Source organism: Panicum virgatum, chromosome 8N (assembly GCF_016808335.1).
Source record: "Panicum virgatum strain AP13 chromosome 8N, P.virgatum_v5, whole genome shotgun sequence".
Lineage (NCBI taxonomy): Eukaryota > Viridiplantae > Streptophyta > Magnoliopsida > Poales > Poaceae > Panicum > Panicum virgatum.
In genome coordinates, this window is record NC_053152.1 from 48,222,761 (window position 1) to 48,235,615 (window position 12,855).

The 12,855-nt window shown below is 50.0% G+C and overlaps 1 protein-coding gene across 1 annotated transcript; it reads right to left on the minus strand.

Annotated features, from left to right (window-relative positions):
• Window positions 1–11,023: 11,023 nt before the first annotated feature.
• On the minus strand, window positions 11,024–12,265 carry LOC120685193 (keratin, type I cytoskeletal 9-like). Its single transcript, XM_039967012.1, has 2 exons — window positions 11,864–12,265; window positions 11,024–11,722 (listed from the first exon to the last, which is right to left on the minus strand). Exons 1-2 carry the CDS (start codon window positions 12,263–12,265, stop codon window positions 11,024–11,026), a joined length of 1,101 nt encoding a protein of 366 aa, XP_039822946.1.
• Between the last annotated feature and the right edge of the window lie 590 nt (window positions 12,266–12,855).

Consider the following 12,855-nt stretch of genomic DNA (forward strand, 5'->3'; position numbering starts at 1 on the left):
GCCTTTGTATTTTTGAGCAGTCATGCTAAAGCGTTACCCAAAAACCTGATTGCCCGCCTATCCCGTGCAGGATCTCAAGGCGAGCAAGGTTTCGGAGGCCTGCTCACGCTAATTCTGTGCGCGCAGAAATTAGCGTTGGGGAACTCAGTTGTTGCAACTGGAGAGGGAGAAGAGAGGAGCCGAGTTGCCTCAGTGCTCTGGTGCAGAATGGATGAGGGGAATGGCACTTCTTATATAGTGACTCAGGTGCTCAGGATCGTTGAACCTGGACACCATCAGAGTCATTTAGGTGATGCGGTTATGGCCATTAATTACAGATTTAATTGCACATTTAATCGCACGATTAATTGCTGTCAACGGCAAAATAGCCATCACATCGCACCACACCGCACCGCACCGCACCGCACCGCACCGGCACCTGCACGTCACGTCCGGCCGCGCACGCGCACGCGCACCGCACCGCCCGTCCGGCCGGCCGGCCGCGCCGCGCCGCGCCTCGTCTCGGCCTCGGCCACGGCCACGGCCACGGCCCCGGCCCGGCCCGACGAGGCGAGCGAGCGCGCGCGCGCGCGTGGTTCACCATCCTCCTCTTACCGGCTTCACAAGTGGTGTACACGAAGTCCACCTTTTAAGTCGGTTGAGATCCTCCTCAATTCCCGGTACGGAATTAAGCATTGATTCCCTAGCATTAATAGTGGGCTTTAAATTCTTTTAATGCTTTAGAAGTAATGGGCCAAGCCCATTACTCCAACAATCCCCACCAAGAAATTCAAGCCACACTAGAAATACCCTCATTCCCTCATTGATATACCAGTATTCGACAGAGACTGTTAAGTTGAACTTCCATCTAGGACAAAGGCTACACTTATTCACAACTGTGCAATGGACTATGCCTTGAATTGCCAGTTTTGTGCAAACAAGTTTGACCAGAGCCCTACACTGGTACTAGGCTGCAAAAGCGTCCCCGCGGTTTGGAGCTTATAAGTCATACTCCAGGCCCTTCATGAGTTTCTAGAGAATACCCAATTCTCATAGACCATGACCAGTGGTCAAACTCGTATAGGTGTGTTCCTTTCAGATGTTCTGTAGGACAACATCTTTGTTTCAAGAAAACAACTCATTTGTTTGAAAGAAATCACCTGGCACACATTAAGGTATAGACCAACCTGCCATACAGATTAGAAGAGAAATGCACCTTATACACGGAATGAGCCCTTTTCACAAAGGTTCTCTTCTCACAGTCAGACTTTAGTTTGTTTCACCATCATAATTCACGGGATCTCCGATCACATAGGACAGGTTTCCACTATAGAATGACTCACGTGGGTCTCAAGCCCAATTCCATAGATGCATTGTCTATCACATTTCGTGAAAGACCCTATGTAAACTGATCTGCCAGATTTTTAGCCGTCTGAATATAGTCCAGGGCTATAACTCCGGAGTTTCTCAATTTTCTGACAGATTTCAACCGCCTTTTCACATGTCTAGATGACTTCATGTTATCCTTTGAACTATTCACCTTGACAATTACCGTTTGATTGTCACAGTTCATTAGGATTGCCGGTAACGGTTTTTCAACTATCGGCAAGTCCATAAGGAGCTCACGAAGCCACTCAGCCTCAACAGTGGCGGTATCTAATGCTGTGAGTTCTGCTTCCATAGTTGACCTCGTTAAGATGGTCTGCTTGCAAGACTTAAAGGAAACAGCTTCACCACCAAGTGTAAACACATATCCACTTGTGGCCTTTATCTCATCAGCATCAGAAATCCAATTTGAATCACTATACCCTTCTAGTACCCTTGGGTACCCGGTGTAGTGAATTCCATAGTTCATTGTCCCCTTCAGATAGCGCATTACTCTTTCAAGAGCCTTCCAATGATCATCTCCCGGGTTTGAAACAAACCGGCTCAGTTTGCTTACAGCAAACGAGATGTCAGGTCTTGTAGCGCTCGCTAAATACATTAATGAACCAATGATCTGAGAATATCTCAGCTGATCTCGCATTATCCTTTTGTTCTTTCTAAGAATTAAACTGGCATCATATGGTGTTGAGACAGGTTTATAGTCGCTATAACCAAAGCGACTTAACACCTTCTCCACATAGTGAGACTGTGTAAGAATCACCCCACCATTGATCTCTTTTACCAGTTTTATATTAAGGATAACATCAGCTTCTCCCAGATCCTTCATCTCAAAATTTTGAGATAAAAACTCTTTGACTTCCTTAATCACATTAAGGCTAGTGCCAAAGATCAGTATGTCATCCACATACAAGCACAAAATCACTCCTTCAGCCCCACCATAGCGATAGTACACACATCTGTCAGCTTCGTTCACAACAAAGCCGGCAGAGGTCAAAGTTCTATCAAACTTTTCATGCCACTGCTTAGGCGCTTGCTTGAGACCATATAAAGATTTTAACAACTTACAAACCATTCCTTCTTGATCCTTTGATACAAACCCATCTGGCTGATCCATATAGATCTCCTCTTCTAACTCTCCATTGAGGAAAGCCGTCTTAACGTCCATCTGATGAACGAGAAGACCATAAGAGGCTGCCAGGGAAAGTAACACTCGAATTGTGGTCAATCGGGCAACTGGTGAATAAGTGTCAAAGAAACCTTCTTCTTCTTTTTGGGTATAACCCTTGGCCACAAGCCTAGCCTTGTACTTTTCAATAGTACCATCTGGCCTAAGCTTTTTCTTGAACACCCACTTGCATCCAACCGGTTTACATCCATAAGGACGTTCAACGACCTCCCAGGTTCCATTAGACATAATAGAATCCATCTCACTCCTTATTGCTTCCTCCCAATAGTCAGCATCAGGAGATGAATATGCCTCTTCAATGGTTCTGGGTGTATCATCTATGAGGTATACAATGAAATCATCACCAAAAGACTTTACAGTCCTTTGTCTCTTGCTCTTTCTCGGAGCATCATTGTTATCCTCCTCAGGATTTTCTACAAGTGTATGTTCATTGTGTTCTATCGGCTCAGCAGAGCCATCATCCTCGATGAACTCTTGCCTAGATGAACTTGTTTCATCTCTCATGGGAAAAATGTTTTCAAAAAATGTAGCATCTCTGGACTCCATTATAGTACCAACATGCATGTCAGGTACTCCAGATTTCACTATTAAAAATCTATATCCAACGCTGTGAATAGCATAACCTAGAAAGATACAATCCACAGTTTTAGGTCCAAGCTTACGTTTCTTGGTTATTGGCACACTTACTTTTGCCAAACAACCCCATGTACGTAAGTATGACAGTGTTGGCCTTTTCTTCTCCCATTCCTCGAATGGAGTTATCTCTTTATTCTTTGTAGGAACACGGTTTAGGACATGACATGCAGTCAATATAGCCTCACCCCACCATTCCTTGGAAAGTCCCGCTGTATCTAACATGGCGTTAACCAAATCCGTTAGAGTGCGGTTCTTTCTTTCGGCAACCCCATTTGACTGAGGTGAATAGGGAGGCGTCCTTTCATGAATAATACCATGTTCCTCGCAGAATAAAGTAAATAAATTTGAGAAATACTCGCCACCACGATCTGACCTAACTCTTTTGATCTTTCTCTCAAGTTGGTTTTCTACTTCAGCTTTATAGATTTTAAAGTAGTGTAAAGCTTCATCTTTTGACTTCAACAAATAGATGTAACAAAATCTAGTACTATCATCAATCAAAGTCATGAAATATTTTTTACCACCTTTTGTCAACACTCCATTCATTTCGCACAAATCGGAATGAATTAATTCTAAGGGTGCCAAGCTCCTTGCCTCCGCGGTCTTATGAGGCTTACGAGTTTGTTTTGATTCAACACATACATGACACTTAGAATTTTTGACAAAAGTGAACTTTGGAATTAAGCTCAAATTAGCTAAGCGCATCATACAACCAAAATTAATGTGACAAAGCCTCGAATGCCAAACATTTGTTTCATCAACGTTAATAACATTGTATGCAATTTTATTACAAACATCTGACAAAGAAAGACGGAACAAGCCTCCGCTTTCATAACCTTTTCCAACAAAAGTACCAAACTTAGACAAGATACATTTATTGGACTCAAAGACTAATTTGAAACCATCTCTACACAGTAGAGAGCCGCTGACTAAATTCTTCTTGATGGTGGGGACATGCTGCACGTTCTTCAGCTGCACGGTCTTCCCCGAAGTAAACTTCAGATTTACCGTACCAACACCAAGAACACGCGCATGTGATCCGTTCCCCATCAGCAAGGAGGAAGTCCCGCCGGTCTGGTAAGAAGAGAACAAAGAAGCATCAGCACAAACATAAATATTAGCACCAGTGTCAACCCACCACTCGGGTGAACCAAAGACTGAAAGAACAGTAGGTAATAAATTACCGTACCCCGAAGTTCCTCCAGGATCGCTAATAACCATGTTGGCGGAGTCGTTGCCTTTGCGGTTCGGACACTTTGCAGCAAAGTGATCCGTACTAGCGCACACATAGCAAGCTCCCGTCTTCTTCTTCTTAAAAGTGGTTGTCTTCTTAGTCTTTGGTTGTTCTGCGGTGGCTTTTTCTTGTTCTTGTGGGAGTTGTTCTTCTGAACAAGATTGGCACTTGAAGCAGCAACAACTCCTTTCCCACGTATGTCCTTTGCTCTCGCCTTCTCCTCAACATCAAGAGTCCCTATGAGTCCATCTATTGTGAACTCCTGTCTCTTGTGTTTTAGAGAAGTAGCAAAGTCCCTCAAAGAAGGTGGCAGCTTAGAGATTATACCTCCGGCCACAAACTTATTGGGTAACACACATAGGTACTCTTTGCTGCAATTTTTGAGATCTTTTACCAGAGTATGTATTTCATGAGCCTGTTCCACTACAGAACGGTCTTCGACCATCCTGTACTCAAGGAACTGCTCCATGATATACAACTCACTCCCGACGTCAGATACTCCATATTGAGCCTCAAGAGCATCCCACAATGCTTTGTCAGTTGGCAGCCGGATATAAGAATCCACCAGGTTATCACCGAGAACACTAATGATCAAGCCTCGAAAGAGGATATCAGCCTCATCGAACGCACTCCCTTCCTCTGGAGAGAATTGTTCAGGCTTACCCTCTTTCACATGTATCACTCTCGATAGTGTTAACCACAGTATAAGCCGCTCTTGCCAACGTTTGTAATTTGAACCATCAAAAGGTGGTGGTTTGATTGATGCAGCAAAGCTAGATACCGAAAGCCTATTAACGCAATCAGGTTTTTGGATTGTTAGAAATTTAGGCAATTTCGGGCACAATTTAATTCCAAAATTAAATGTATAAACTAGCAATATTTCTATGACTTTAAGGAGTAAAATAAAACATGTGAACATGTTTATACTTATCACACAGATAAGCATAAACAATATAAATAACCAAAGTTTCAGGGAGTACCCTGAAGCGGGGCCGTTGCTGGAGGCATTGGCTGCGCTGTTACCAACTGGAGTAGACATCTACTCGGTTGGCCTCAGTCGAAGTAGTCGAACTAAATCGGTGCAGGAAGAAGTTCGCAGTGCAGTCCCGCGAACGGTCACCAAGATGTAGTCGACGTAGTCGTTCGGCCACCAGAATGTAGTCGACGTAGTCGTTCGGCTCGTCCACCAGGAAGTAGTCGTTCAATTGGGCAAAGCCTTTGTATTTTTGAGCAGTCACGCTAAAGCGTTACCCAAAAACCTGATTGCCGGCCTATCCCGTGCAGGATCTCAAGGCGAGCAAGGTTTCGGAGGCCTGCTCACGCTAATTCTGTGCGCGCAGAAATTAGCGTTGGGGAACTCAGTTGTTGCAACTGGAGAGGGAGAAGAGAGGAGCCGAGTTGCCTCAGTGCTCTGGTGCAGAATGGATGAGGGGAATGGCACTTCTTATATAGGGACTCAGGTGCTCAGGATCGTTGAATCTGGACACCATCAGAGTCATTTAGGTGATGCGGTTATGGCCATTAATTATAGATTTAATTGCACGTTTAATCGCACGATTAATTGCTGTCAACGGCAAAATAGCCATCGCACCGCACCTGCACGTCACGCACGCGCACCGCACCGCACCGCACCGCACCGCCCGTTCGGCCTCGCCTCGCCTCGCCCACGGCCCGGCCCGGCGAGGCGAGCGAGCGCGCGCGCGTGTGGTTCACCGTCCTCCTCTTACCGGCTTCACAAGTGGTGTACACGAAGTCTACCTTTTAAGTCGGTTGAGATCCTCCTCAATTCCCGGTACGGAATTAAGCATTGATTCCCTAGCATTAATAGTGGGCTTTAAATTCTTTTAATGCTTTAGAAGTAATGGGCCAAGCCCATTACTCCAACATATATATGGTATAGCAAAGTTCAAAAAATAATCTCATTCACACAGCTATTATGAATGATAAGATACACAACACGAGTTCATTTCTGCCTTGAATCGTCATTCCCATAAATGCAGATGCAGTAGTTCTATTTAGATATTATGAATGATAAGATACACCGTATATCGATGATATTCCACCCAGTGGAGGTTTTCCTGGTAGAAAGGTGAGCAAATGTCTCACCTACAGCTGCAGCCCTCCACGTCTGATCACTCTCCTCATCCTCGCTGTCCCACCATTTTTTTTGTGCCGACCCAGTACCTTACAAGCTAAGGGCAAACTAATGCTCATCTAGGATTTGGCTGTAAGCATTCACTTGTGGATGTAAGTTAAAGGCCGGATGTTTTTTCTTAATCTAAAAAAAATGCTCATCTAGGACTTAATGACACGTCTGACAGTATAGACGGAGACGAAAGCATAGACGGAGACGAATCATTATAAAGAGGCCGTTCCATATAACTTGGTTTCTGTGGGGTCGGCACCTCTTTCAGGCCACGTAGCATCTGAAGAACATCCTCCATGGGGGGTCGGTCTGCTCGATCACACTGAGTGCACAGCAGTGCTACCTCCACACATCTCTTGATCTCCATTAGCTGAGACTCATCATTATTATACAGTGCCGGATCAAATAACTCGTCCAACCAACCATTTTCCCGAGCCTTCCAAGCCTAACAAATCAATTAAAAGCATTACGGATAAAATAAGTAAACAATCACTTATATTCTGGAAGCTCACTGACAGAGAATATGGCACGGGAAATCTGTGGATTGATTAAACAGGGGTACAGAGGTGTACAATATATAGGCAAGGAGCGTCTAGGGTTTATAGAAATCACCCTAATCAACGGAGATCCTTGCCTATTCTAAATCAATCACAAGAAAACCCTAAGGCAGCCCTAGCCGCATGGGCTGGGCACCAAGGCCCAAAGGCCAGCCCACTAATCACCTTACTAACACACCCCCGCAGTCTGATCGTCAGCCACTCTGCACGTTCAGACTGGACCTGAACTCCGTGAACACCAAAGAAGGAAGTCCTTTGGTGAAGATATCAGCATATTGCGACGAGGTCGGCATATGAAGGACACGAAGATCACCAATGGAAACCCGCTCCCAGACGAAGTGGAGGTCAATCTCAATATGCTTGGTGCGCTGATGCTGAACAGGATTGGCGTACATGTAGACGATGCTGATGTTGTCGCAATACACCAGTGTGGCTTGGCGGAGGGGGGCGTGCAACTCCTGCAGGAGTTGATGCAGCCAGGAAGCCTCGGCAACACCATTAGCCATTGTGCGATACTCAGCTTCTGCACTGGATCTTGAGACGGTATTTTGACGCTTGGAGGACCAGGAGATGAGATTGTCCCCGAGGAACACAGCATAGCCCGATGTGGACTTGCGCGTATCCGGACATCCAGCCCAATCAGCATCAGTGCATACCACAAGATTTGTCAAAGTAGACGGGCGCAGCAGAAGACCAAGGTGTAAAGTGCCTTTAACATACCGGAGAACGCGCTTCAGATCCGCTAGGTAAGGTTCATGCGGATCATGCATATGAAGGCAGATCTGCTGAACAGCATAAGCAATGTCTGGCAGGGTGAAGGTGATGTACTGTAAGGCACTAGCAAGGCTGCAAAAATCAGTAGCATCTGCTACGGGCGCACCATCAGCAGCTGCAACCTTGGGATTAGTGTCAACCGGAGTGGAACACGGCTTGCAGTCAGTCATCCCAGCACGGTCCAGAATATCCGGCATGTATTGCTGCTGCGAGAGAAGAAGTCCATCACCACAACGTCGAACTTCCCTCCCAAGAAAATGATGTAGTTCACCAAGATCTTTCATGGCGAATTCCTGCTGAAGAGCCGAAATAATCCGCCGAAGAAGACTCGGAGAGGACACCGTGAGAATGATGTCATCCACATAGAGCAGCAAATAAGCCATGTCTGAGCACTGCCGAAAGACGAAGAGCGAAGTGTCCGTCTTGGCTTCAATGAATCCCCGTGACAGCAGGAAGCTGGCGAACTGACTGTACCATGCACGAGGAGCCTGCTTTAATCCGTATAGGGACTTGTTGAGGCGGCAAACAAAGTCCGGATGAGCAGGGTCCTCAAAACCAGATGGCTATGCACAGTAAACCGTCTCTGACAGGGTGCCATGTAAAAAGTCATTCTTCACATCCAGCTGATGAATGGGTCAGCGATGAGAGAGTGCCAAAGAGAGGACTATTCGGACTGTAGCAGGCTTCACGACCGGACTGAAGGTCTCTGCAAAATCCACACCATGACGCTGAGTAAACCCTCTGAGGACCCAGCGAGCCTTGTACCGCTCGAGGGTTCCATCGGCGTTGAACTTGTGCTTGAAGATCCACTTCCCAGTGACGACATTGACCTGTAGAGGGCGGGGCACAAGATCCCAAGTGTGGTTCTGGAGCAAAGCATCATGTTCTTCCCCCATAGCAGCTCGCCAGTTGGGATCGGCTAGAGCGCTATGGTAGGTCTTCGGAACAGCAGAGAGTGGTGCAGCATGGTAGAGCGCAGGCATTCGGAAACCATGTTTGGCTCGCGCGGACATGGCATACTGATTGGAGACTGGGGGAACCGCCACGGTGCCTTGGGGCAGCGACTGGTCGGCTGGTGCAGCCGAAACCGCAGCCGCGCTGCTCGGTGCTGGAGCGGAAGACGGCGGCGGGCGCGGCCGTCGGGTGTACACCTGTGTGATGACGCGGGTGGCTGGTGCTGGCGGCGTGGGCGAGGTCGCCAGGGGTGGAAACCCTGGTAGTGGTCCACTCGTCGCTGCTGGGGACGTCCAGGCCGCGCGGAGCGCTGGCGGGACGTACAAGCGACGTGGAGTGGACGACGAAGGAGCCGTGGCCGCGCGTGGCACAGGGGCGAGCATCGATGGCGATGCCACGCGTGGCGCAGGGGCGGGAGTCAGGGCCCCTGGGCTGCGTAGCGCAGGCGGGACGTAGAGCGCCGGCGGGTCGTCAGAGGGTGCCCTGGGCACAGCCGAAGACGGACTGGCGTGGGCACCAGGAGCGTCAGAGGAGGCCACCGCTGCCCCTAGGGGAGCGACAGGAGCAACGCTAGGAGGAAGACCTGCAGGCAAAACTGTGTGCAGCGGCCCAATGGGGGCTGGCACAACATCAGTAGCATCAAGAAACTCAAGCTCCGTGGTAGACCTGGGACCATCGCGCTCAGCGAAAGGAAAGGCAGTTTCATCGAAGATGACATGCCTAGAAATAATGACTCTGTTGGAAGAGAGGTCAAGGCAGCGGTATCCTTTATGGTGAGTGGAGTAGCCCAGGAAGACGCACAGGGTGGAGCGAGGGGCGAGTTTGTGGGAGGCTGTGGCAGACAGGTTGGGATAGCATTTGCAACCGAAGACTCGAAGGTGACCATACACTGGGGAAGTCCCAAAGAGGGCATGGTGCGGCGTGGAGAATCCGAGAGTCTTGGTTGGCAGAATGTTAATCAGGACAGTCGCCGTGGAAAGAGCCTCGACCCAATAGGAGGGAGGCATGGAGGCCTGAAACAGCAGGGAGCGAACAACATTATTAATAGAGCGAATAATGCATTCAGCTTTACCATTCTGGGGCGAGGTGTAAGGGCAAGACATGCGAAGATGAATGCCCTTGGTGAGGAAGAATGTCCGAGCGCTGGAGTTATCAAACTCCTTCCCGTTGTCGCACTGAATCGCCTTGACTGAGGTGCCGAACTGATTTGACACATAGGCGAGGAAGTTTGCGAGCGTGCTGTAAGTATCGGACTTGAGGCGTAGAGGAAAAGTCCACAGGTAGTGAGTGTAATCATCAAGTATGACCAAATAATATTTATAGCCTGAGATGCTGACTACTGGAGATGTCCAAAGATCACAATGAATAAGATCAAACTTGCTAGATGCACGAGAAACTGATGCATGAAAGGGTAAATGAACATGTCGTCCTAACTGACAAGCATGACATAAGTCTGAACAATCCTCTATCTGACAAGAGATACTAGAAGCAAGCTTCGACAAGGCTTCATGACCGGGATGGCCGAGACGCTGGTGCCAAAGTGGGGAGGCGGCCTTGGCGACAAGGGAGTGCGCTGGAGGGAGGCGTAGAGGGTACAGTGGCCCGGAGCTATTGCACCTGACTATCTCGTCCCGAGTTTGCAGATCCTTCATAGAGCAGCCAACAGGGTCAAACTCCATAGAGCAATTGTTATCGGTAGTAAATTGGCGAGCAGAAATAAGATTCTTAATAATATGTGGAGACACAAGAACATTATTAAGACGAAGGGCGGAAGACAGTGCGGCCGAGCAAGTGCAAGTGACCGGGAGCAGGGCGCCATTACCGACAACAATGGATGAAGGAGTAGGATACCGCTGGGAATAGGCATGTGAAAGATTATGAGGAGAGGAAGTCATGTGAGAGGTGGCACCTAAGTCGAAGTACCATTCGCCGTTGGAGGGCTGATTCAGCGACACCGTGCTGAACGCGGAGGCGATGGATTGCTGGTCCCAGGAGGGCAGGCCGGCCATGGGATGGTACACCCCTAGTGCTGTCCAAGGGCTGGCCCCATCAGCAGCAGGTTGCTGCTGCTGCTGCTATTGCTGCACGACGAAGGCTTGCTGGGGAGGGCGAGGCTGCTGCAAGGGCGGCACCGGATGGCGGGGACCAGGCCACATCTGGATGGAGCCCGTCTAAGGGTTGTAGAAGCTCGGCCACGGGGCCCCTTGCGGGGCGGCAGTCTGGGCGCCGGGGGTAGGCTGGGTGCCGCCAGCCTGCTGCTGCTGGGGGCCGGTGGTGGCGTGCTGGCCACCCCCGCCGCCACCAGAACCGCCACCACCGCCACGGCCATTGCTGCCACGCTTGCCGCGGCAGTTGTTGTTGCTTCTGCCACCGGTGTTGGCGCCCCCGGAGCCGGAACCGGCATTGGCGCCCCCAGAGCCAGAGCCGGTCTGCGGAGAGGGTGCAGAAGTCCTGGTAGAGGTGGCGAGGGCGGCGGCAGGCGAAGACTGGCGGTTCGCCAGAGTGAGTTCCTCCAGGATGAGATCATCGCGGGTCTCCAGGAAGGAGGGGAAGGGTCGACCTCGCTGCAGGAGGGCCCCGACATGGGCGGAGTTGTCGTTGAGGCCGCGGATCACGTAGAGGATGAGAGTGCGGTCGGTGATGACTTCATCGAGGGCCCCAAGATCATCGGCCATCTTCTTGAGGCAGTGACAGTACTCGGAGATGGAGAGGTCGCCTTGGACAAAGTTGCGAAACCTCGTCTCCAACTGGATGGCGTGAGCCTCCCTATTCCCGAGGAACTGAGACTCGACGGCGAGCCAGGCATTTCTGGCGGTCGAGCCCTGAGAGGAGATGGCTTCAGCAAGGTCGTCGGCGAGGGTGCCGAGGATCTAGGACTTCACCACACAGTCCATCCGGGCCCAATCCGGAGAGAGGACTGGTGCATCGAGGTGGATGTGATCCTGGAGGGAGAACTTGCCGAGAGTCAGCAAGAACTGATCGCGCTAGCGACTGAAGTTGCCGGAGTCGACGTCGAGGACGATCGGGACGAGGCTGCGGATGTTGTGGATGGCGACCGCCTGGGCGTGCAGATTCAAGAGGGCAGCAGCCTCCTGAAGGAGCATGGCGGTGTGGAGGTCCATCGCAGCATGGGGACCCGATCCAAAGGAGCCTAGCGGGGCTAGGGCAGCCGCAGCAGCCGCCCGTTCCTGGGCAGCAAGTGCCCGGGCGGCGTCGAGGGCTTTGGCGGCGGCCGCGGCATTGGCATCAGCGTTGGCGGCCCGCACCATGGCTGCGTCGTGGGTGTCCTGGCGCTCCTTGGCGAGGCGGGTCGCCTCTGTAGCAGCAGCCGCCGCTGCCTCCTTGTCCGTGAGGAGGTCGTTGGGGCTAGAACCGGTGACAGCCGAGGGGGAGGATGGTGGCGTGCCAACCATGGCGCTACGCGGCAAGGGAGCCGGCGCGCAGAGAGGGAGGGGGGCGCACGACGGGAGTCGGTGCGCGAGCACAGCACGGCGAGGGGCCGGCGCGCTAGGGCAGCGGAAGAGGAATCCGAGGGGAAACCCGGACTCTTGATACGATGAAAGCGAATATGGCACGGGAATCTGTGGATTGATTAAACAGGGGTACAGAGGTGTACAATATATAGGCAAGGAGCGTCTAGGGTTTATAGAAAGCACCCTAATCAACGGAGATCCTTGCCTATTCTAAATCAATCACAAGAAAACCCTAAGGCAGCCCTAGCCGCATGGGCTGGGCACCAAGGCCCAAAGGCCAGCCCACTAATCACCTTGCTAACACTCACCATAAAACAAGATTAAATATTTGTTAAGGTAGATATGCATGCATCTAAATACTTACCCATCCATCTAAGGGGAATTCCCTAGGTGGTTTCGTTTTTAGGATACTGCCAATAGTCTCAACGATGGTCATACCAAAGGCGTACACATCGTTCTTCGTTGATACAATGCCTTCTGCCATATGTTCTAGAGCTATATATCCTCTAAATGGTCAAGGAAAAAAATGA